Source organism: Gymnoscopelus microlampas (assembly GCF_963454915.1).
Source record: "Gymnoscopelus microlampas genome assembly, chromosome: 4".
In the NCBI taxonomy this organism is placed as follows: domain Eukaryota; kingdom Metazoa; phylum Chordata; class Actinopteri; order Myctophiformes; family Myctophidae; genus Gymnoscopelus; species Gymnoscopelus microlampas.
In genome coordinates this window covers 18,128,373-18,155,192 of record NC_139941.1, presented here as the reverse complement: position 1 = coordinate 18,155,192, position 26,820 = coordinate 18,128,373, and the positions used below count along the sequence as shown (strand labels likewise).

The 26,820-nt window shown below is 42.5% G+C and overlaps 2 protein-coding genes across 2 annotated transcripts in view; one reads left to right on the top strand and one right to left on the bottom strand.

The window, feature by feature from the left end:
- Positions 1-2,195: 2,195 nt before the first annotated feature.
- h2az2a (H2A.Z variant histone 2a) lies at positions 2,196-5,654 on the top strand. Its single transcript, XM_084053971.1, has 5 exons — positions 2,196-2,345; positions 3,583-3,660; positions 3,793-3,906; positions 4,021-4,150; positions 4,415-5,654. The coding sequence occupies exons 1-5, from the start codon at positions 2,343-2,345 to the stop codon at positions 4,474-4,476; spliced, it is 387 nt and encodes a 128-aa protein (XP_083910097.1). The 5' UTR covers positions 2,196-2,342; the 3' UTR covers positions 4,477-5,654.
- Positions 5,655-17,126: 11,472 nt separating this feature from the next.
- Positions 17,127-26,820, bottom strand: part of hs3st1l2 (heparan sulfate (glucosamine) 3-O-sulfotransferase 1-like 2) — a 20,700-nt gene continuing 11,006 nt past the window's right edge. Inside the window, exons 2-3 of the mRNA XM_084053967.1 lie at positions 20,112-20,527; positions 17,127-19,319 (exon numbers count right to left, since the gene is read on the bottom strand). Of these exons, the coding sequence (XP_083910093.1) occupies positions 18,654-19,319; positions 20,112-20,384 (939 nt within the window). The 5' untranslated portion in view covers positions 20,385-20,527 and the 3' untranslated portion in view covers positions 17,127-18,653. The remainder of the gene's footprint in view (positions 19,320-20,111; positions 20,528-26,820) is intronic.

Sequence of the window (26,820 nt, the reverse complement as noted above, 5' to 3'; positions counted from 1 at the left end):
TGTATAGGGGCCCCTGGCACAATATATTTTCAGATGGGGGGGGGGGTCTGTGGAAATTACATTCATTTGGGGGTCCTTGACATGATGTTTGAGAACCACTGGTTTAAACAACATTTAGGAACAAGCCCAAGTAAGCAACTACACGTTAGAAACAAGCCCAAAAAAACACAACCACCAATATTTACAAGCAACTTGTAAAATGAACCTCGGCAAGGCAGACGGCTTCACAATAAAAGTAGGTGACAACGTTATCACAAGAAAAGAGGGAATTACATTACAGTCATTTAGCAGACATTACAGTCATTTAGCAGACTCTTTTATCCGAAGCGACTTACAATAGGTGCATTCAACATAGTTAGGGAACGAAAACTACTAATCACCAGAAGTCACTCTTAAGTGCATTTTCTGCAAAAACATTACCTACCTAGGTTCCATTTTAGAGGCAAATCTTTCCCAGTGATAAAATTTTAGTAGTCAAAAAAGTTAACCAAAGAACAAGATTTTTGTACAGGATATCGCTGGTCGGTAAGAATACTTTGAGGACTCTAACAGGAGCACTCATCCAAGGTTACTTCGACTATGCATGCACCTCATGGTATAACACCACAAAGGCCTTAAAAACAAGGCTCCAGACATCCCAAAACAAACTGGTAAAGCTACTTCTTGGCCTAATATCTACAACTCATTTAACTCCTGTTCACTTTACTAGGGTCGGATGGCTCAGGGACCAGGGTAGAGGACAGAGTACAGCAACTTGCAATGGGCCTGGTCTACTCTACAAGATACACTACACCACAAAGACACCCATGTACCTGTCAAAATACTTCACAAACGTCAATGAAGTCCACAATCACAACACCAGAGGAAGCGCCACTAATCACGTCGAACCCAGATTTGTCTCAAGGGGGTTAACAAGGCGTCAAACTCATTCTCCTGCTATACCACAAACATGTGGTACGCCCTACCAACAGTCGTAAAGGAGTGTAAATTCTTACTCTCCTTCAAAACTGCTCTAAAAGTGCACTTACAGGTGGCTGCAATTCGAAACTGGCCCCTGTAAAAGTCATAACAAACCCCCCCTTTTTTTTCCTCTAACTTTTTACTGTACATATTTTCGTTTTTCTTATTTTTCAATTTGTAAACTGTTGTTGATGTTCTGCATAGTAGTGTATATGTCACAGGGAAATTGGCATTCCAGGGAAATTGAAAGAGGAGCACTCGCTTTTAGGCGCGGGGCTTCGGTGCGAGGCGGGGCTTTTCGAGACAGGGTTTTTTACGCGAGGCTCGCGAGGAGGAGGCGCGAAGCGGGGGTTTGATACGAGTCGGCGCGAGGAGGAGGCGCGAGGCGGGGCTTTGATGCGAAGCCGACCTGGCTTTTGTTGTTCCCCCCCACATAGCAACCAGGAAGCTACGCTAGGGGAACGCTGAACACACGTTCACACGCACACGTGATAATAGTTATTGTCCATGACGGAGGCGTGCCAACTCAGCAGAGCTTGAGGCCGCTAGTCGAATCAGCGCCCTCCGAGTTGTGAACCGATAGGGGGAGAATAGATCTTTTCATGGGTTACAGTCAATGGTTACTATCCAGTGTCCACGACGACACACATGTGTGCGTGTGCATGTGTGCGCATGCACACACACACACACACACACACACACACACACACACACACGTGTGCGCACACATGCACACGCACACACGCTTGCATTCATTGCCCCCTAGTGTTGGTTATACAGAATTGCCTGGGTGGGTGGTAAAAACAAGCGCTCCTTTTCCAATTTCCCTGGAATGCCAATTTCCCTGTAACATATATATGTCTGTCATTTAATGTCACTATGTACATAAGGACCCCATTTGAAACAAGCCATAGGCTTTCTTTCTTGGGTTTAAAATCCTCTTAGCAGACCTTGTATTGAACTGTACTTTTTTTGCAAACTGCTAGTAAAGTATTCAATCAATCAATCAATCACTTTATAAAAAAAGAAGCCCAAAGTGGCTTATAATAAGCGGACATGGCAACACTGCTTGTTGGTCTCGTGCGCAAAGGCTCGCGGAGGAGTGTGGGGGATGGGGGAGAAACGGCTCAACGCTCGTCCCAGTGAGATAGACGCGCAGCGATTGGTCGAGCGGGCGATTCGAAGCAACAACGCCCCGTCCGATTGGCTTATTTATGTTCACCCGCGAGGGGTCGCACCACCACGCGCAAGCAAGTACATTTTACGAAACGGAGGCTTATTGTTTCTCTCCTTTTCCTAGAGCCCGAGTTTTTTTTTTCATTACGGTTTGACTTGAGCAGTTCTCTCTTTTACTCTACAATCAAACAACACACAACAGGAAAATGGTACGGTATTTATTGCTGTTATTTAATTGCACGTCGTGTTGCAGTCATGCATGGTTATATATACTGTTTTAGCTGTTCTTCTCACTGAACTATAAACGTGTTTGGTTTAGAAGCCGAACGGTGCAGCGTTTTGACTAAAACCGAACGAGTGTTGCTAAAATGTTAGCTGCTAACAGGCTAACCACCGTCGGCTAACGCTTCAGGTCGGCTAACGCGCTAGCCGACGGTGGTTAGCCTGTTAGCAGCTTGGCTTGGTGGCTCGCGTTTTTACCCGGCAAGTTGACGGCGGGTGAAGTACCAGATATATGGGGCTCTGCTTTGGAGAAATGATTCGCAACCGCACATAACTTCGCGACCGCGTTCGTAATTCGTGTGTTTTGGGGTACGATGCTCTTTGTAATGGGTTTCAATACTAGCCGTGGTGCTAGGTAGCCAGCTAAGCTAATGCGGGTTAGCGTACAGCCTCGTTGTACTGCGTCGTGCGGCGGTGTCGATTGCCAAAAAATGGTAGATCTACAAGCTCCAACGCGTCGCGTCCGCTGCGCGTTGTGAACTTATAGATCGGGTATTCCCCCCTCCACCGCTTTTTTTTTTGCCGTGTTTACTCGGCAGAACGTCGATTGATGAGCAGCTGCTTGTTGTGTGTAATACACCGATATATTTATATATATAAAATGTGTACTTCATATGGGTTGTTTAAACCTAGAATATCCCCAGGAAGAGTTTTTTTGTGTAGTATGTGAGAGACTTGATTTAAGTAGTCGATGAACCGAATCCTTCGGCTCACATCAAAGCCTCCACTCAGAGTGGCGGGGTTAACAGTTTTATGATGTTTTCAGCTCGACGGATACTCTGTAGATCCATCCTGTCCTTTAGAACTTTTGGTTTGCAGTGTAATTTCCAGTGTAACATGAGTCTACTGTATTTGGATCCTTCCACCTGCTACTGAATGTTGGATGGCGGGAAAGCCCGTCAGTCCCCTCAGTCTGGCTGTACGTGCAGGATAATTGATCTGTTCGCCCTTTGACCTGCTTGCATTTGAGTTGACTTGCAACCCCACCAGTTAGTAGAGCTTACCATAATATAGATTGGAGAGAGCTTGACAAAAGAGCCAATGAACTTGCATTCTCAATTAGGAGACACCTTATCATGGCAGGAACGTTTTATGATAAAATGTGTATGGCTCTGTATTTTCTAGTGCAGTATTTTGTAAGCTAATACATTCATCTGCATGCAGGCTGGTGGCAAGGCAGGAAAAGACAGTGGCAAGGCCAAGGCAAAAGCAGTGTCCCGCTCCCAGAGGGCTGGATTGCAGGTAAGAGTTGTCTGCTTTTTAGGACTACTAGTAATTCTTAATTGATAGATTTTTGCCTGTGTTTACAATCTGTCTTTTGGTCATGTCAAATTTATCTCATCTTTATCTGCTCCTTCCATTTTTACCTGCCAGTTCCCAGTGGGTCGTATCCACAGGCACTTGAAGACCCGCACAACAAGTCATGGCCGTGTAGGAGCAACAGCAGCTGTTTATAGTGCAGCCATCCTTGAGTACCTCACCGCTGAAGTAAGTTGCTGCCATGTCCCATGATATTTGACGCCGTATCATGCATTGTGGTTGTTGACGTAGATACGAACTGTTTATACTTCGGATTCATCATGATTGTCTTTTCTGTCCCAGGTATTAGAGTTGGCGGGCAATGCCTCCAAAGATCTTAAGGTGAAGCGTATCACTCCCCGTCACTTGCAGCTGGCCATCCGTGGTGACGAAGAGTTGGACTCCCTCATCAAGGCCACCATCGCTGGAGGAGGTGAGCTCAAACGCAACACATGGATCAACAATGCACTGTCCCCCTTGATGGGAGATGTTTATTACCCACTGCCATTATTTAGGATTTTTTGTTTAATTGCTGTACAATCCTCAAAAGCCTAGTTATACCACTGTGTGATAACATGCACCACAAACAGACATGCATCTTTCTGATTCTCTTCCCTGTAATTCAACTAATGCGTTCTGAACACCACTCATCCACATGAGCCTCAAATATTGAAATGTACATGTTGCTGTTTTGCAGGTGTGATTCCACACATCCATAAGTCCCTCATTGGGAAGAAGGGCCAGCAGAAGACTGCATAGATGCCATGTTGACCAGAAATGTGGGTGCTTGGGCTCGGACCAGATCGGGAGTTCACATTCGTTCTTTTTTATTATTATTATAGCTAACGAAGAGTGATTGTTAGGCTTTGTGTTATTGTAATATTTTCCCATAGCTAGTGAAAAAAGTGGAAAACCCATAAAGGAAGAAAAAAACCCTTTGTATGTTATCGTAGAACGTCTGACTGGGGAGTTTATAATTTTGTCAAATGGTGACAGTGAATTTGTTTGATTGGCCTGGGATTCTGTAATGTTTTATACTGAAAAAATGGAATTGTTAAAACCATTTTTATAAGAAAAAGAAAAAACGTACTTTTGTGGTTATTTGCTTGGCCTTTTCAGCTCCGACAGAATCACTCATGAATACAGATATTGGATTTGACTGATTAGTAAATCAAATGATGAATAATAGCATTTTAACTGACTGTCTTTGTAATATGGTCGTGTTCTATAGGGAGTAGCGTTTTCATCGAGATATAAAATCCTTTTTTAATCGGCCCCATCAATTATCAGATCTGTGCGTGCTGCTGTCAATTGCAGAGTTTAGGAATTGTTAGTGAAATGCTTGGCTTTAGGTCTGCACAACACATTTCAGTATCTACATTGCAATGCACACGTGAAATAGTCACATTGCAAAGGATGCAGTGTACAGTAAAAGTAAGTAGGCTCTTGGGCGGCATGTGGCCCACAGGGCAGGAGCAAGTGCCATGAAGTAAAAGTACACCTAGACGCGGCATTGGGTCCCATTTTTAGTCTTTGATATAACTCGACCATGGACTGTTCATTTCCAGATTGCACACTCTAACCACAAGGCAATGTACAGTAGCTATGTCAAATTTACCCAGCCAAACACATTTTACTAAGCCCCTTAGTTCTTGATGGAAAAGGAACTTGATCAAGGTTCACATTTTTCATGACCAAAACCTGAAAGAAGGTACGATCCATCTGATTTAATGGCTAGTTGGTAACTGGTCTTGCAGAATGCATCTACAGGTGTCCTGTTGAGAACGAGTGCCTTATTTCACCCTCAAAGTTGCCGCTACATTTGAAGATGTATCGGACATTATTTTTCAGTTGGAGTTATTGTACTTAACACATACTGAAAATATGTAACCACTTTATACAGCTATATATAAAAACAAACATATTTACAAGGTCAATTTGTTTGAATGTTCAGCACTACTTCAACGGCTGTACTTATGGTGTTTCATAGCATGCTGCCTGATGCTGCTGTATTGGCCCTACTATGGAGAAAAAGTCGTGCCATATGTGATCTCCTTGATGGTCAACTCAATTCAAGTTTGCCCTCAAAAGTTGGATGGGTTAAAGCAATGGTTAAAAGCTAGCTGAGTCACAAATACATCAACCATGTCGATAGGTCGAATAGTGGGACCAAAATAGTATGAATACTAAACTATTGGCCTAAACAAAATGTCATCAGTTGAATATACATGTTTTTGGTTTACAAGTAGACATGAAGGTGCCATGTCTTAAATATTTGGTATTTGAGCAACCCATTTCAAGTAGCTGGCACATGAGGCACAATTGCCGGTGGGACTGACTAATAGAATATATTGGATGTATATATTTACAGCTATAAAATCTGCAACTTTTTTAGCTTTCCTTTGGTAAACTTTTGTATTAACTTTTTTTAAAGTATCTACTGCACTCATGTTTGTAAACTCTACAAACTGAATCTGTGTGACCTTGTGTTTATATTGTGGAGTGCCAGCAGAGGGTGCCAGTGACATTCACAATTACATTACCATTTCCTTATTTGAATGCTTCCTCTAGCAAAAAACAAAATCCTTGCAACATTTTAATTTGAATACACAGATGGTCTGCCATACAAATGTTTGTTCTGCATTCATCATCCTTTAAATTTGACCCAGCTGAACAGGTAAATCAGCAGACTATTAAGGAAAAGATGTTGTTCCTTAAAGTCCTGTATAAAACCATTGAACCAGGGCACTCAAACTACAGATTCAACCGAATTTCCCCTTCTACAAACCACAGCACTTATTACTGGAAAAAGCCAAGTATTTACAGAGGTTCAAAGGGTTACACAAAAATGTATATTCAATCAAAGAGATGGAGAGTCCACTTTAAGATAATGTATTTCATTTAGAAGTTAATTTTATTAGGGTTAGGATTTTGTTTAATATTAGATTATGTCACGATTAGATTAGGAATTCTGCTTGACTGAGTGGGGATTTGTCTTGTAGGAAAGTTTACAAAATGCTTCCATTCATTTTTAAATGTAACATTTATGTAGTGGTTCACTAGAGTTTTATTATAAACGTGATATATCACTACTTTTCATATTTGTCTAAATAATTAGCACATTGATTTTGCCTCACATTAGCTTTAATGCAGCTTAACATTTAAGTTAAAGCATTTATTATCTCTAAAATGTTCTACCCTGAAACTTGACTCATTGAATTGACTCTATGGTAGGCTACTATTCATTCAAATATAACGCAAGCTTACCACTTTGTCAGACCATTTTAACGGCTTTGACGCTGTTTCTTTTGATAATTGAAAGGAGGTTTTCTTCTCAGTGACCTGTCTCTGCTATGAGCACTGGGATGTCCCTAAATAGTATAGTGGAAAGAAGGGGGTATCATGCACCCCCAGGAAATATAGCCTACTTCTAATCAGTGTTTCTAGATTGGGGAAAAAAAATACAAAATGATGAACTATCTTAAAAAGATGTCAGAATGTTCCATATACCATTTATATGCGAATTAGTGCCACCATTATCAAATAATCAATTTTCACTATAAATCAGCCCATATTGCACTTAACTGAACAAATAAGGTGTCTAGACCTACAATATGTGTTGAGGGTCAAAGATCATAATGAAGCTATTCTTAAAGTGATCACATGTACCTGTGGCATGCTGGTGTGCAAATGAGTGCTGCCATTACAATATAATCACATTTATACTAATTATTATTATGCCAATAATAATGCCAATTATTATAATTTTTTAGCCATCTGCAAAATAGCTGCTCACCAAACTTATTTCTTCACCAATGGGTTCATGGTGTCTACTACTAACACCTCTAAATTACTTCATACATCAGCTGATTACTTCCAACCCAACTACTCTGGGAAACTCCGTGGGAGCCAATCAAAGTTGAGAATACCTGGTGTGAAAAACTGGAAAAATATAAATTGGTCAATATGAGCTTGTGCTATCCAATGGTACCATGCAAGGACCTGCTTCATCATTGGTGTGGGGAATAAGAAACGGATAATCAGCAGTGCATGCACTTGGTAAGGTGATGGCTGCAGCCTTACCAGGGTCCCATGCTGATAATAATTTTCACTTGTTAATTTTGATTTGATTCTTGGGGTTCCTAGAAAGTCAAAGGTGATCTAAGAGTCTATGTCCATATTTGTGCTGTCCATAAATTACCATGGTGCAGTCATGCTAGCTTTCCTCATTAGTATAATTTGCATACATCATGCAAACATAAATTCTATTTAATTAAAATGATCATGTAAAATAAAGAATTAAAGAAAATGGTGACAGGCTTCCCAGATTAAGTTTATTTCAATAGAAATGAACTGCATAGTGCACATAAAATATACAAAGAAATGATAACCAACTATAATATTATACAAACAAAGACCAAAGAGCTATCAGAGGAAGCAGAGAAAGCAAGCCACTGGCTCTGGCTGAGACGACGAGACAAGACTTGGGGGGGGACATCAAAATAAGTTGAGCTGCAGGGGGTGTCAGGGAGACGTCCCTGTTCACTGCCCCGCCACCAGGAGATGTTCTGGGTAAGGGGCGAAACATCAATGAAAGGTGGTCCCCAGCTGAAGACCCTGCAGCTCAACTGTTTTGGTATGCGGTCAGGTTTAGGCCTGGCTCAGGGAAGCCAGGACGCCCCTGCCATGCATAGTCCTCCATCGGCACCGTTGGAGGTGCGACAGGCCAAGGCCTAGCAGGTACACCATCATCCTGTATGAAATAATTATACAAACAAAATTGTAAAGTCAAGACTCAGAAAGGGAGCTTTGACTTAGTGGTGAGAGCCTAGGGCAAATCCTCTTCCTACTGGCCCATGTATAGTCAGAACTGAACTACACCCTGCTCTACTACTGCCTTGCTCCACACTACATTTCCCAGAATGCAATAGCAAAATGGCCGCTCATTACCTGATCAGAAGCACCTGAAAAGGAATGGAGGTGCTCAGTCATACAAACACACTTCAAAGAGGAGAGAAGGAACTCCAAGTTCTACAAGAAGTTCAGCCCAAAGACGCCAATGGTCGGTGAACTGGTTTTATTTATTTTGTTTCTTATACTGCTTATGTGTTTGAAATGTGGCTTGTTATGTGTTCATGTTTAACTGGCTAATTTAAATTAAGGAACACATTGCAGCATTGCACACACATTAAGTAGCATTGGCCTCTTTTTGTGTTTGGAAAGAAAAGTATGAAATACAAAAGAATAATACAAAGTTAAAAAGGTTAAAATTCTGTTTATGATTTAAAACTACTAAAATGTAGAAAATTCATGAAATTACCATGTTATGGTTTATTTGAGTTAAGACTACTAAAATTTGGAATTCATGAATTTGCCATGTTTAAAAAATGCTTAAAATGCTAAGTGAAAAATAGCCGATCTACAAGCTTGTGGGTCTGCTATTTCCTAAAATGTGTCTTTATTCCATTCATTTTAGATGTTTAATTCATTTAAAATGTTTAAAATTTACTTTAAATAACTTGTTTTAAGGCATTGATTGGTTAAAGACACTTTTGTTTGTCTAAGGGCTGTAATTGGTTTAGAGCATTTATTGTTTTAAGGCATTTAATTGTTTTAAAGCATTTATTGTTTTAAAGCATTTATTGTTTTGGAGCATTTATTGTTTTAAAGCATTTATTGTTTTGGAGCATGTATTGTTTTAAAGCATTTATTGTTTTGGGACATTTATTGTTTTAAAACATTTAATGTTTGAAACATTTATTGTTTGAAACCCTAAGTTGGAGATATAAGTTGTTTAAAAAATACCCTCATTTTGTTGTAAAACTGCAATGTTGTTAAACCTTGTTTTCTTTCTGTCTTTAAGGTTTACAACCTGACTGATTGACCAATCAACGAAAAGAAACCAACCAAAATGAAATGAAAGAGTTGGAAAAAATAAAGAAGTTGATTGAGTTTAAGACTGAGTTGTGTCCTTGTCTTGGGTTTGGAGCTGAACTGCAAAAGAACTTGACACTAAACACTAATGACTCTAATCTCGATGATGCCAATATTCCCGGGATCTTCCATGAGATGTTTGTAACCATGTTAATTGAGGATCTCCATCTTCCTCGTCATCATTGATGCCCACCAGCAAAATGTTCTGTCACTGTTAGCCCCAGAGAAGGCATGGGACCCTGGCAATGCTGCAGCCATGGTGAGAGCCCTTAAGTGCATGCACTACTGATGATCTGTTTCTTGTTCCCCACACCAATGATGAAGTAGGTAGAATAGCGGATTGCACAAACTCATATTGGCCAATTTATCTTTCCAGTTTTTCACACCAGGTCTTCTTAACTTTGATTGGCTCCCATGAAGTTTCCCAGAATAGTTGGGTTGGAAGTAATTGAAAGGTGTTAAAGACACATTCTTGAACATATTGGTGAAGAAAGCTATTGATTGGCAAGCAATTATTTTGCAGATGGCAAAAAGGTTGGCATAATAATATTTGGTAAAAATATGATTATATTGTAACGGCAGCACTCATTTGCACACCAGCATGCCACAGGTGCATGTAACAACTTTAAGAATAGTTTCGTTGTTATCCTTGACCCTCAAAACATAGGTCTAGACACTTATTTGTTCAGTTAAGTGCAATATTGCCTATTGAGTCTTTCCAGGATGATCGTGCTTAATGCCTTCCCCGGCACAGATATAAGCATGATGCCCCTGTAGTTGTTGCAGTCTTTCAGGTTACCTTTTTGAGTTTCACCAGACGTGGTAACCCTCTGTCCAGTCACTTGGCACCTTTTTACCAGATCTGTCCAAATTGACCAGATCTGTCCAATGAGTTGGTGAAGTAACGTTGCTGGGTCTGCTTTGACTGGTTCTGGTGCTTTGTTGTTTTTAAGTTTTGAATGGTCTTTTTTGTTTTGTTCTATTGGACTTTGTGGGGGGTATACAGATGGAATGTTGGCTGGTTCACTATTGGTCTAAGGTATTGTTTACTTTTCTTTTCTGAAATCTTTTACAGTCAAGCTTAGATTGACTTTCTTAGATTGAATAAGAAAGTCAATCTAAGCTTGACTTTCTTATTCATCTTATATCATCATACACACATAAAATCCATCAGATTTACAGTAGCTCTGTCCTAACCTGTGATGGACTTGCTGCCTAAAGATCACAATTGGATTACATTTGCTTCATTTGGAGGGAAACCAGTTTTGTTCATCAGGACCAGACTGTTGTTTTTCAACAAGTAAACTGTCAGTAAGGTGGTAATATTCTTCATTGCACTCTAATCATGGCAGGCTGTCATGTGATGTCTCACTTTTGCGCTTTCAGTGGGTGAAGTTCTATAGTGAAACGCATCATTGTGTGCCATTCTCAGTTCAGTTGGAAAGTAAATATTTATTTTGTATGATTATATGGTCTGACATTCACTCATGATGGGATGGGATCGGACCCTGTCCACACCACGATGGGCCTCAGAGGGAGAACATGAAAGACGTGGCTTGCCTCACATCTTCAAAGAGCAAGAATCATTTGTTTATTCTTACCTCTCTCTCAAACTCCCTCTTGACTGCATGTCTCAGCTCACTTTGCATATTAGTCTTGAAAAGATGTGGTAGGTCAATGGGGAAACGGATGTTTCCCAAACATAGGGACCTGTTTTTATGGTTTGCAAGTAAATATCCTATTTTTACATTTCCTATAGTTTTTTCCTCCACAATTATTATCATTATTGTCTCCGCCAGGCCGAAGGCTGCAAAGTTTCACGGCAATCACAGTGTCTGAAACTTCACATTGGCCTGTCTGATTCTTCATATTTCATCCTGATTGGCTAAGCTTGACTTCTACTACCTGGCCTGGTGGAGACCTGTGCTCTGAGGAGAACATTTTTTCTAGTTATTATTATTATTTCTTTATTTTCCCAGAAGTTTTCAAAACATTAGAAAATTAGCAAAAATGGCAGATCTTGCCACACTCTAGTTTGTTCTGAAATAATACCTCTGCAGACGCTCTTATCCAGGGCGAATTATAAAGTGCAAGAGTTTAAGTTCAACGGACAGCATGGATTGAGTTGTCTGTGAGTTGTGGGAGTCAGAATGAATTCTGATTCAAATTCTGTATCCCAATGGAGAGAAAAAGACCCTGCAGACTGTCAGTCAAATACAAAGCCTTGCCCTTCAGATGACCGGCATGTGTGATTTGTCAGAGGGTGGGTGTGAATCTGAAGGTGATTCTATGGGGGATATGACTCCATGATGAAAAGAAATGCAGCCTGCTTTGATCTTTGACGTAGGGAACATCTTCTCAAAGCGTGGCCCACGGGCCAATGGCGGAAATCATTTTGTGCGGCCCGGGCCCACATTAAGTCGACTTGAAAATGTATATTATAGCGTATTAGCAAGATTTTTTTTTTAAAGAGGCTTGACTGCTTAACTGTGTTTTCAAGAATTGTGTTAATTCCAGTGAGTATGTAACATGCTTTACTCTAGAAGAGGAAGGGGAGTCTGCATGCTGTATAGCTCCCAGTAGAACATTTATTTAGAGTAGGTACAATGTTTCGACCCTAGCAGGTCAGACCTGATGAAGACCTGCTAGGGTCGAAACGTTGTACCTACTCTAAATATATTTTCTACTGGGAGCTAGTATACAGTGTGCGGACTTCCCTTCCTCTTCTTATTAGGCTAGTGACAATGGCCCCAAAAAATGTTGATACCCCTCCCGGAGTTAGGACCAAACACAACATTGTTTTTTCTCATCTCTAAGGCCTCCCATACATGAAATGGATTGTTGTATAAAAATATTTTACTGCAAAAGTGGTGAAATTGATATATAAAGTTATACACCCCAAACTAAAAATAAAGCCTGTCCGTCTGGGGGTTGAGGCATGTAAAATAATTTAGATTCACAATGGAAGCTCTGATAGGTTTGAAACTTGGCATACTTGAAGTCAGGACATCCCTCTACATTCTAGAAAAGACTGCATGTCAATATCTGAATGTAAATAGGAGATACAGTCATTTGAACACATATCTACAATAGGCAGAAATGTAAATATGTAGAATGTTTTCTTTACTTTGTAGTGACTCTGACATGGATTGTCATAGCAAGTCATATGATGTCTTGTTGGAAAGGTGTGGTTCTACTGAATCCAGCTATACCAATTGTGTAAAGGTAGCTTTAATACTCATGGAGTTATGTCATTAAACGTATATGGTGTCCCAAATGGGGAAATCATGAAACAGTCCTACTGAATTCTACACTATCACAGAGATTAGTTTTATTTTCAATTCACTTATCAAGGGTGGAAAGATATTAACAAATTCACTTGAGTAGAAGTCCCTAAAATGTATGAAATGTCCCAAACTTGAGAAAATTTGAAATTGTTGACCAATCTTCAACAATAGTGCAGAGAAAAATGCAGGCCTACAGTAGAACTACTAACAATTATTTAGCAAACCTGGCAGAGGGAAACTAAGCTCCACCCATTTGATGCTATCCTCATAACAGAAAGTAATTCAATTATGTAGAGTTTATATCATTTAACATATTTGGTTACAGGTTATACTACAGTATTTGGCTCCACCTGCTCTATCTGCATCGTATTGCGTACATGGGTTCCTTTCCTTCATAAACTAGGTAAACTAGGTTCTTTTTTTCACCTGGCAGCTGCTATATTTTGTTTAGAGATGTAGTGTTTATGGCAGCCTTTATGATATTTGGCATCATACACAAAGAGATTGGGTTACGAGACCGATGATGTACAACTTAATCAACCTTTCTGATGCTGCATGAAGGACCTTGTCTCTGGTTCTTTTGCCTGTACCAGTTATAATGGCTGTCAGATGTTTTGGTCTTGTACTGGCCTTCCCACAAATGAAATAATCTTTTTGTATGTTAAACAATGTTGTAAAAACCTTCTTGATGAGACTGGCGCAGTATGCTCTCACTCTCAACATTTGCAACTGCTCTTTATTGTTACTTACTGGAGTAGTTTGCTCGGCATGATACATGATAAGATATACTACCTTTATTTGGAAAGAAAGTATATTATTATACATGGAGACAGAGTTTTATGAACATCAACATCTTTCTGTTGAGCAACATTTTGTATGTATTGCTGTGGGCTTTTTAACATATGGATCTTGTTTCTTTCCATTTTCTAAATATTTACCACAGATGATACAAAGATTTGGATCCAATGTTTGTACATCACACTCCATTCCAGTAAAATAAAATAAAAAGATACACAGAATTTGTACAATGTACTACTTTCACTATTGTTAGGCTCTATAGTGACCACATTGTTACCAGTTAATGCTCTGTTCTGGCTAAACAGAATCAGGGTGTTGTCAATGTAGGCTACTGGACAGGCTCCGTTACACTAAGCTAGGTCACTGTCCAGCTAGCTGATTAGCTACTTGATTTGGCAAGGTCGTTCTCATCTTTTCACTTTCCAAAATATTTGCAATAATTTATCAATCAGGTTATGAAGGAGCCCATGTAGGCAATACGATGCAGATAGAGCAGATGGAGCCAAATAATGTAGTTTAAGCTGTAACCAAATATGTTAAATGATATAAACTCTACAGAATTGAATGACTTTATATTATGAGGGTAAACTTGAGCATCAAATGGAACATCAGCTGGGCCCATATGAAGATCAAACCATCCAAGTCACGAAGCATCTCAAGTGTGAAGGGAGTGCTCGCTGACCTAAAATTCTTCATCGGAGATGACCCAATCCCAACAGTGTCTGAGCACCCTGTAAAAAGCCTTGGCAGGTGGTATGATGCAGGCGTTAAGCAGTGGCCAACAGTCTATCGACAACACTCAACTACCTGGAAAGTTAAAGGCCTGGTGCCTGCAGTTTGGACTCCTACCCCAGATGTTGTGGCCCCTCGCAGTTTATGAGGTCCCAATCTCAAACGTGGAGAAGTTGGAAAGAGGAGTCACAGGTTACATCAAGAAATAGCTCAGAGTTCCACGATGCCGTACCACCATAGGCCTCTATGGAGATGGCATCCTCAAGCTGCCCCTCACCAGTCTCACAGAGGAGTTCAAGTGTGCAAAAACAAGACTCCAGGTGACACTGAATGAATCCAGAGACTTAGTGGTGAGCAACAACCCACCGACCTTGGCAACCGGGCGCAAATGGAGACCAGCCAAAGCAATGGAGGAAGCAATAGCAGCCCTCAAACATGCTGACATTGTGGGATATGTTCAGCAAGGAAGAGGTTTGGGTTACAGCTTCCCGCCCAGCTTGGAGTAAGGCCACAGCACCGGAACAGAGGAAGATGGTGGTGGAGGAAGTACGCCACCAGGAGGAGGCTGCAAGGTGGTCCAAGGCAGTCTCTCTTGGCAAACAGGGACAGTGGACACGATGGGACAGTGTGGAGATGAGGAAGATCAGCTGGAAGGACATGTGGGCCATGGAAGCGAGGCAGTTGAGCTTTTCCATCGGAGCTACATACGACGTCCTTCCAAAACCAGGTGTGCCCTTTGTTCCAACACCTAACCCCAGCCACATTCTCACAGGGTGTAAAACCAGTCTCACCCAAGGACGTTACACGTGGAGTCACATCCAAGTCCTAAAGATCCTTGCATCCACCCTGGAGGACAAACGAGCTGCCACCAACTCCCTACCACCAACAGGCAACTACCTTTGTCCGTGAGGGGGCTAATGTGACCAGGAGCGGCTCCACACCATCTGAGCGAGGCCAGCTACGCTTAGCCTGTGACTGGAAGATGCTGGCTGATATTGGCCGACAGCTTGTGTTTCCTCCAGAGATCGCTACAACCATCTGACTTGGTGCTCTGGTCCCCTTCTCTTAAAAAGGTGTTCATCATCGAACTCACAGTACCCTGGGAGGCCTTAGTGGATGAGGCTTTTGAGCAAAAACACCTACGCTTTGCCGAGCTTGCTGCTGAAGCACAACATCGCGGCTGGAACACTGAGGTCCGCCAAGTGGAGGTGGGGTGCAGAGTTTTGTGTGGCAAGATCTCATGACTAATTGGGAATGACGCAAGCTCAGGGCTGATCACACTGTAGCCGGCCACCTTTGGCGAGGGTTAATAGTGTCAAGGCCGAAACACTCCAAGAACCAAGGGAACACTACTGATGATGCGTCCCAAATTACAACCTAACCCCAGCTCCATTATATCCACCATTCATCACCAAGACGACAAGACGTATGTGCCTGCACAAAGGAAATCTACATCTATATCCTGTGTTTCATAGACCAAACTCCCTCAGCCAGGTTTGCTAAATAGTTGTTAGTTGTACTGTAGGCCTGCATTTGTTTCTGCACTATTGTTGAAGTTGCATAAAATGTATAGTTTTCTCAGGTTTGGGACATTTAATACATTTTAGGGACTTCTACTCAAGTGAATTTGTTAATATTGTTCCACCCTTGATAAGTGAATTGAAAATAGAACTAATCTGTGTGATATTGTAGATTTCATTAGGATTAGGTTTCATGATTTCCCCATTTGGGACACCATATACGTTTAATGACATAACTCCATGAGTATTAAAGCTACTTTACACAATTGGTATTGCTGGATTCAGTAGAACCACACCTTTCCAACAAGATATATGTCTTGCTATGACAATCCATGTCAGAGTCACTACAAAGTAAAGAGCAACATTCTACATATTTACATTTCCGCCTATTGTAGGTATGTGTTCAAATGACTAAATCCTATTTACATTCAGATATTGACATTCAGTCTTTTCTAGAATGTAGAGGGATGTCCTGACTTCAAGTATGCCAAGTTTTAAACCTATCAGAGCTTCCATTGTGAATCTACATGGTTTTATGTGCCTCAACCCCCAGACGGCCAGACTTTATTTTTAGTTTGGGTGTATAACTTTATATATCAATTTCACCACTTTTGCAGTAAAATATTTTTATACAACAATCCATTTCATGTATGGGAGACCTTAGAGATGAGGAAAAACAATGTTGTGTTTGGTCCTAACTCCGGGAGGGGTATCTCGAAAACTAAAGCCCTTTTTGGCTGTTTGTCACAGGCCTATATGTACGTATTTTAGTTCAGCACCTGTTGTTGGGATGTGGGCTCCATGAATTGGCCATCAATCACCAAAACTTTGACGAACCCATGTTCTGCTGTAGATATCAACAGAGAATATGCTAGAGCGAGAGAGCACAACAGTGTGGGCACAAGATGAATGTTAATGGAATATTAAGAGAGTTAACTGAATACCGCTGATGTGAAATGTGGGGATTTTCTCTCTGTTGACATAATTATTTTTGTAGCAGCATATTCTCATATTCTCAGAAATTCTCCTTTTGTTGTTGCTGATATCGTGAACTTTTAATTGAAAATGAGGATGGGTTCAGAATATAGTCACATGTTGCATGGTCACACTGTACAACTGTACACGTTTATTTGGAGAACATTTTAGAAAACATACTACGAATACACTGGCAGCCTTCAAAGTAAAGAACAAAGTAAAAACAATTGTCTTCAAAAGTAGCTAATTTCAAAAGACCAAAAATAGAGATTTCTATTGAATGTCTGAAAGTGAAATATCAATCTAGCAGAATAGTAACAAAATAGGTAAACATCGTGACCCAATAAAACATTATCAACTAGCAAACTTTTTACAACAATGATCAGTTGAAGTTTAGAATCAGTTCCTTTTCAAAATGATGTAACTTAGTACATTGAGTATTATCATTGATTGACCTGTAAGAAATATAAGCATTCTATGCCAAATGTATACTCCATCATATGACAGTGTTCTTTAAGCAAAATAGCCAATGGCTATTTTTGGCATGGAACACCATCTTATGACTAAGTATTATAAATCAGGCTTTAGTGCAACAATTCAATTCCATCCCATTCTTTCTCTAGTAATTTCATCATGTCCTCTAAATCTGTGCATCTTCTTTAAAAGTCTCATACAAAAAACAAAAACATTAAATGCAGTTCCTCTTCGGTTCTCAAAATGTGTGTGTATGGCACAGGTGTTGTGGCTTGGTTTGTCAATTCTAGTTTGTACATCAGGACCGGACATAATATCCAAGCAGGCACCAGTGTTGTCACAGTAAAGGGTTGTGTTGGCCTGGTGTATGTATATAGAGAACCTCACAAGCTTTTCCAGTGTTTCAGTTATTATGATACTTTGACTATGGCTGCATCCCAGGTCTCTCATCATGAATTCTAGTTTACATCACGTCCGTCCTTTCCTTGTGTCTCAGTCTCTCCCACCGAGGATGCATGGAGGAAACAAAGCAAGGAGAGAGGAAACAAAGAAATGATGTCTGGAGAAGTCGCATGTCAGCTCCTCTGAAGCGTCATATTAAGCGACGTCCATTTCTGATGACAACAACACAGCTGAGCCCCACCCACCACCGTCATAACTGCTTAGACACATAAAACCCCTTCTCATTGATGGCAATGAAAGAACAGTCGTTGGATATGCCACAGTTTAATTTGCCTCGTTACAGTTTAACATTGCCACCCCCCATGACACACGCATGTTACAACGCTGCTAGCTGTAGGGAGGAGTCTGCAATGTCATGCTGTTCAGCTAGTAAAGTCTTCCTGTAAGGATACACTCAAGTTTGCTCATTCACAGCTCCTCAGAGATGACTCCTAATCCTCAGGAATAAGAGACTTGACATGACCATCAAAATGGGAGACAAAGTTGAACTTCCGGGTCAAGTGAGGATAGAGGAGCGAGGAAACATCAGGCAAGAAACTTGGGATCCAGCCTATGATTATCATGTCACCCTGGTGAGTCTCAATGCCCACTGCTTATGTCTGGGGAAGTAGCCGCAACGAGGGATGTTCAAGGCTTTAATGAAGCTATACCAACAATATATAACAACAACTCACACAGGTCTCTGTCTCCGGTCTCTGTTCCCAAGCCCTATGTGTTGACATGGCCCAGAACAGTCCCTACGTTCAACACCCGCTCAGCACCAGGAGAAGGATCGCCCAATCATCTCAAAGAAGAGCTTGTTGGGCTTCCTGAAGTAGTGGCACAGCTTCTTGAAGGCCTGGGCACTGAGAGGCGCGTGGGGCCTGCCCTTGGATTCGTCCAGGCACTTGTCATGGCCAGCAGAGAGCAGACAGTAGAAGCCCTTGGTGGTGTTGAAGTAGAAGTTGTCAGGGCTGATCCTGGGAGGTAGGTCCAAGAACCTCTCGGCCTTACGCAGCTCGGGAAAGGGGTCGCGGATCAGCGCGTCGCCATCCACCACGTGGATCTGCTCGTGCGGGAAGACCTCGAGCCAGCGCGCCAAGTGCTGATGGTAGAGGCTCCTCTGCAGCGCCTTGTACCCGGGGTTCACATGGCCCTTGCGGAGCAGGAGCTCCTCCAGTGGCTGGTAGGGCTTGTGGCGGGTCAGGCGGTTGTGCAGGACCTGGGTGTAGTCGGAGACCAGCCTTTCGGCTGGGTCACGGACGATGAGGAGCAAGCGCACGGCAGGGTTCATGTCCCACACCCGTACTGGGACCTGGGGGGAGGTAAAGTAGCCGGGAGTCTTTTCCACAGTGAGCAGACCAGGCAGGGTGAAGGGCATCTGGGCACGGTACCACGCCAGCCCCCGCCGAAAGTGCTCTTCCACGTTGAAGTAGTGCACCTGGGAGATGGACAGAGATTTGTAGAAAAGAGTGACAAACGGAAAAGAGTGCACAAAATCTAAAATCAATACATTTGTCATGTCAGTCATGGACGTATGTTAAAACTTATTTATGACAGTTGCTAATATGATCATCAAAGGAATTACAAAGTGTATACTACTATTATATTAGCCAATGAAATCATAATGTATGCACATGAAAATAATAATAATAATAATAATAAATGATAAAGTATAATCCTCTCCCCATAATGTAATGACTGTGAGTGCAAAGTGTTCTAGGCCTTTTATCCTTTATTATGTCCTTGCAAATGTAAATGGGTTTGAGCATAATGGTGGAGATAATGGTTGAACACAGCCATTGTACAAGGATCCCTGGCTAATAAGCATTGTATGCCTTAATACATTATAATTTACCTCTATAACTAAATGTTTTTATTAAAAATACCTTAAATATTGTCCATGTGTGGTCCAGCCCGGAATGTATGGAATACATGTGCTAACTCAAACCAACTTAATAAGGTTAATATGAGCATCAAATCAATATTTAAAATACTTTTCATTAGCACATGCATTCCATACATTCCATAGGGCTGGACCACACATGGACAAATGACATCAACTTGCCATGGGAGTCCCTATTGAGTGAAATATTAACTATTTCTAAAATGACTTAAATATTTAAGGTGTTCTTCATTTTCTATTTGAGTTATAGAGGGCAACTATAATGTATTAATCCATATAAGGCGCATTAGCCAGGGATCCTTTTAACGGATCAACTTTGTGTTTTACCTCAGCCTTTGCCACCTCAACATCCGGGTGGAGATTGAGCATTTCCAGCAGGGCTCTGGTTCCACCCTTTCGCACGCCAATGATAATGGCGCCGGGCAACCGCTGCTGCGGGGTGGCCTCCGAGGAGGCCGACTGGGACGAGGAGCCTGGAGCCCTGGCCCGCACACCCCATATGCATGTGCAAAACTGGCTCTGCAGTAGAAAGAGCACCAGCAGTGCTAGTAGCAATGTCCACAGCATGGTGTTCTCTGGACAGAGAACACCCACACACATATACACACAAACACACACACACACACACACACACACGCAGGCGGAGTGGAGTGGAGGTTATATGCCCACACTCATGTAGCTTCCAGCCGTGCACCCAGTTGACCTATTGCTGCCAGTCAGCAGCCTCCTCAGTAGTGGACAACCTGCGGGAAAAGAATATCACATTAGTGTCCAGCGTCCAAGAGTTCTTTGATATTGGTCTTTTGATAGAAACGAGCAGGAGAAGTGTGCAAGAACTTTAAATCCTGTGGTGGAGAAAGAACTCAAATGTTTTACTTAAGTGAAAGTATCAATACTGCAATGTATTTATCATATTCACAATTTACATCTCAAATAGTTTACAAATTTAGTCCATCTGAGAAGACTACAGTCTTATACAGCACTTACAGAGTATACTGTAAGTGCATGAAACTGGAATATAGGACAGTGGTATGATTATTGCCAAGAGATATAAAATATTCATTCACATCTAAAGTACAGAGAGTGCAATGTATTGAAAATTAATGCAGCTATGAGGTTTAGGGCTCTCCCGGGGGCCATAAAAATGCCTTCCAAGTTCAAATGAGCTACTTTTACAGTGTAGACAATTTGTTTGTGTCTTTATGGTTTTAATATGGGGTTATTGACTCGTGCTAGAAAGCATACATACTGCATCGTAAGAGGCTTTGGAACTGTGGTGAGTTAACTGATCTGAGATCAAAACTTATTTCAACCCAGCATCAACATACAGTACCAGACCTCATTTATAATTAAATACACATGACCGGTACAGTAAGTATGCTGTATAAAATGCATGATGATATACAGTACATCTAGACAGGGAATGAATGATGCTCACTCCTGCCCCAACAACAGTCGTAATGATTCCCTTGGGCAAGGCACTTTACTACTTTCAACCTGGCGGCGTCCCTGTCTTGGAAATAGCTGATTACAGTACAAGCGGGGCGACACTTTGTAAGCTTGTAGATCAGTTATTCTCCCCATGCTACAACGCTGTACAACAAAGTATAAAATAGGACTGAAGTATAAAATAGGATACCCGGGATGAATAGGGGTATGAGAGTAAAGCGAGGAAAGCCTCGTGTGAAAGCCAGTCGATTTAACTGAACTTATTGATTTAATCAATTATAAACTAATAATCGATAATTGATTTTAATACAAATGTGACATTTTGCTTCTTTTCTTTCTTCTTTCTTAAAAAGCACAATTAGCAGATCTACAAGCCCACAACGAATCGTGATGCAATATGTTGTGAACTGGTAGATTGGATATTTTCACTAGTTTCTTTGTCTGTTGCACGACAAAGCATTAAACAGGCCTAGGGAGTCAATTATAAAAATTGGAATTGTTTTTTACAAAACACTTCTCGATTATTCTAAAAAGTATATCGATAATAATCGCTAAGAAACTAAGTCGTAGTTGCCCTAGTCTTATTCACAATCATCATGTTGGTTTCTACTGCTGTTTAATGTGGTGCACAGTGGTGTCAAAACACCAACCCGTATGTATGCCTCCCCACCCGTCGTTCTGTTTGTCCCACTGCCATCCACTGTTTTGCTGGCCTTGTTATTGTGCTGAAGATGCTGTGATGCAGCGGAGTTATTAATTAGTTCAGACAGTGTTCTGGTCCAGGGGAGGAACCCCGTCTAGCATTGTTCCTGTGCCCAGGTGATAATTGCACCTTTAGGGAACACGGCCTTGTCCCACTCCACCTCACCGCTATCCCCTGGCGTGGTGACAAGGCGTCATCATCGTTACCATAAACTCTGCCCTCCCCCTTGTTCTGGAGGGATGTCTTGTGGCATTGTGGCATTGTGTGCGTGCGTTCGTGCGTGCGTGCGTGCGTGTGTTTTGGGTCTGAGTTGTGAGTCTATGGAAGGTGGATTCAGAGAATCTAAATAACCCATAAAGCTCACAACGTGTCGCAGTGTGGCATGTTGTACGTTTGTAAGGGAGGAAAAGGAGTGGACCAAGTATCTGGTTTGGACCCCGGTCAACTATTGTTTATTAAGGATCCCCATTAGTCCACACACCATAGTGGAGACTATTCTTCCTGGGTTCCAGACTATAACTATACTGTTGTAGGGTTTACATGGTTAAGTAACTCTGCAAATGAATAAGGTGCTACGCTAACACAGGCAGCCCACAGCAGCCTCCGAGCTGCTCCTAATTAAATCACAAGTTCCTGAAATATTCTAATTCAAGAACCCTTTAATTTTGTATATTTTTGGATGGAATTTAATCTTGCCTGTGGCTTGTGAAGGAAAAGCGGAGAAGAAAAACGTTTTGTTCAAATATAGAAACTTGCCTAATCTAAATAAATAGGACATGAAATCACCATGGCCATATCCAAAAATACCCGCGCTTTGCCCGACAAAATGGCCGACTGCATTAGGTGCTCCTAATGGGCGGGCGGCTCTTTATTATTGGCCCCACATGAGAGCTCATAGTTGGCCCGCCTAGCCTTGTTCAATGAGGCTCTCATGAATCATTGCAAAGCCCTCATCATTCTTCCTTCTTGTGATTCAAATTAACCAGCACAAATGGAAAACAAGTGGAACAAAAAACAAACAAAAAACAACTGCAACAATGCCAGGATTGTAAACGATGTACGAGTTCTCTGTACTGACATTAGTAGCTCGCTAGTTGGGAAAAAAAAGAAAAAGAAAAAAGTGTGAGAGTTGTACGCAATTATCTGTGAAAGACAGATGCTGTCATGTGCGTTTTGGGACAGCCGCTGTGTCTTAGCAAGTTTGATTTTGTGTGTGTGTGTGTGTGTGTGTGTGTGTGTGTGTGTGTGTGTGTGTGTGTGTGTGTGTGTGTGTGTGTGTGTGTGTGTGTGTGCATTTGCGTGTGTGTGTGTGTGTGTGTGTGCATTTGCGTGCGTGTGAGAGAGGCTCGGAGTGTGTGTGTGTTATCTCACTTAATCTGCTTGTGTGTAGCATCTCTTTGTGCTGTGCGCTCAAACACGCAGCATGTGTGTCTGCTGGCTGGCCATGCATTGGAAATATCTTTTGGGTGAGCGTTGGTATTTGGGGTGGCGGTAGGATTATCCTGAACGGAGAGGCGGAGGGATGGGACTGAGGTAGAGAGAGAGAGAGAGAGAGAGAGAGAGAGAGAGAGAGAGAGAGAGAGAGAGAGAGAGAGAGAGAGAGAGAGAGAGAGAGAGAGAGAGAGAGAGACAGAGAGAGAGTGCACGTTAGTGCGTGTTTCTTCACTTCAGTATTGTGAAGGCCAAATGTCACCACAAGTGTAGTAACATTTGAGAAATAGACGATTTTCCTGGTCCTCTCAAGAGAAATTGAAAAGATTCAGGTTGGGGTTAGGGTTACGATTAGGCATTCAGGGGTTAGGTTCAGGGTTCAGGGTTGGAGATATGCCCAACGGTCAATCTACAAGCTCACAACGTGTCATGCTGCGATGAGTTGTGAGCTTGCAGAATGGATATTTTTGCAACTCAACCCACAAAAACAAAATGCCATTTATAAATGCGCCGTCCTAAAATGATCATGTCCTCACAAATATAGTAATACACACACACGTGGGTGGGCGGTGGCGTGTGCGTATGCGTGCGCTCTGCAGGAGGTGTGCATGTAAGGCAGAGAGGAAGATTGTCCCTGGTAGGGGGTACCACTGTGAAAGCCGGTGGATTGCCGAGCTCGCCATATCAGCATGGCTGTGGGACTTAGATAAAACTGTCTCATCCCCACCCCCCACCCCTTTCTCTGTCACTCTCTTTGTCCCTTCATCTATCTCTCTCTCTCTCATGGCCCTCCATGCTCTCCTCTGGACTCCTTCCTTCCTCCCCCCTCCCTTCATTGTTGCCGGATTTTGCGAGAGAAATGAGCAACCAGGTCTATAAAAACAAGCCCAAAAGAAGCGACTAACACTGTAAACCTATACATCGGCTGTTTGACAATAGCAGATCTACAAGCTCACAATGCGTCACAATGTGACGCGTTGTGGGCTTCTGCTATTTTCAAAAGACAAAAGTGCCATTTTTTTATTATTTTTGAAACATTAACAACACAAATCTGGTATGGAGGTTTTCAGATGGGGATACGCAGACAATTACATATTAATCATGGGGGTCCTTAACATGAAAATGTTTGAGAACCACTGGTTTAAACCAGTTTAAATCAACTACACTTTAGAAACAAGCAACCGCAACCAGCAACTACCAATATTTACAAGCGTCTTTACAGAAAACAAGCCCAAAGACATGGCAACACTGCCTTCTCCTCCTCATGTGTGTGTGTGTAGGTAGTGATACACGCCGCCCCATCCTGCCGCACTTCCTCCCTCCCCGCTCGGTGCTTACAGCATGTATACATCACAGTGACACAGATAATTGCCTCTCAGAGTAACAAAAGAAAATGTATGCTCCCATTTCCCGCCCGGAGAGGAGATATCCAACGGAAACCGAAGGGGGTCCATAATCAGAATAGATGAAGCCATTTGAGAGAGAGAGAGAGAGAGAGAGAGAGAGAGAGAGAGAGAGAGAGAGAGAGAGAGAGAGAGAGGGGACCACATTCGAGTCTTCCTATTGTGTTCGTCAACAAGAAAAACAAAGGGGAAGAGAAGGCCATTTGGATGACAATGTGTGGCAGAGTGTGTCTCCTGCATGCCGTGTATGTGCAAGTTCAACAAATATGTATAGAGAGTGCACCTGTGTGTGCAACCCCTACCCGCCACCTCCCCTACCAACAATGACTATAGCCTATAGTCAAACCAAAACCAGCCAAGGTATACAGTAGTTGAGCTGAGGATGACGGCGTGAGAGAAGGTGTGGTGTCCTCACCTCTCTGTGTGAAATCCAGACAAACTCAGAGAAACACCCACCCAACCTCACCTCCGCAGAGAGATACGCTGGGCTGTAGTGGGTATATAGACAGATCTCATCTCCTCCTTCAGAGGAATTGAGACTGAGAGAGATAGACTGGAAGGTGGAGAAACAGAGAGAGAGAGGGGGGGGGGGGTGGTGGTGGTACTGTAGCCGTGGAGATAGTGGGCGATTACTGAGTCCTGATTCTCTCTCTCTCTCTCTCTCTCTCTCTCTCTCTCTCTCTCTCTCTCTCTCTCTCTCTCTCTCTCTCTCTCTCTCTCTCTCTCTCTCTCTGACCTTCAGTGAGACTGTCTGTCTTCGGCCCATCAACTCCCTGCTGGTGTTCAAATTAGACTCTTTGGAGGGACCCACTCTACCAAGTCCCCCATCATCATCCAGCACCACACACACACACACACACACACACACACACACACACACACACACACACACACACACACACACACACACACACACACACACACACACACACACACACACACACACACATACACCTCATACACCTCATACATCTTCTGCAATTCGCATTTGAAGATCTAGGTCAGTTGTACCAAATGTCAAAAAGCACCCTCTCTTCATCTCTTCTGGTGTGTGTGTGTGTGTGTGTGTGTGTGTGTGTGTGTGTGTGTGTGTGTGTGTGTGTGTGTGTGTGTGTGTGTGTGTGTGTGTGTGTGTGTGTGTGTGTGTGTGTGTGTGTGTGTGTGTGTGTGTGTGTGTGGTGCTGGATGATGATGGGGGACTTGGTGTGTGTGTGCGCGCGCGCGTGTGTGCGCGCGCGTGTGTGTGTGTGTGTGTGTGTGTGTGTGTGTGTGCGTGTGCGTGTGCGTGTGTGTGGAACATTGCATGCGTATGTGTGTATATAGCATGACATTGCGTGCGTGTGTGTGTGTGTGTGTATATAGAGCATTGATAGTGAGCTGTGCGTGCGTGTGTGCGTGCGTGTGTGCGTGCGTGCGTGCGTGCGTGCGTGCGTGCGTGCGTGCGTGCGTGAGTGAGAGACAGACAGACAGACAGAGAGACAGACAGAGAGACAGAGAGACAGAGAGACAGACAGACAGACAGACAGACAGACAGACAGACAGACAGACAGAGAGACAGAGAGACAGACAGACAGACAGAGAGGGGGCATTGAAGCAGGGTGTGTGTGTCTATTTTGCTCTAATTAAAAGGGCCTTTAGCATGGGGCGTCTGGGCACACGCCCCATGCTAATGTCTGCGGGTCTACTGTGTGTGTGCGCACATGCGTGTGTGCGTTCGTGTGTACGTGTGTGTACGTGCGTGTGTGACTGTGTGTGTATGTGTGTGCGTGTGCCACACCTGGCACAGGGCCCAGTGTGTTCCATTTGGACGTGGAGAGGTGAGCCAGGGAGAGGTAGAAGGTTGTCTGCCTGGCAGGTGCACCTTGGTCCCCTGAGCCAGGCACACTTTCTCACTGCGTCCCTCTCGTGAACGTTCATTTAACTCGTAAAAATGGACCATCCATTTTTACTGCTGCATCCCCTTCTTCTCAGGAACATCCGCCTCTCTGTTTCTCTCTCTCTCTAGCTCTAGCTCAACCTCACTTTCCTACTTGTCACTTTTTTTCTCTGA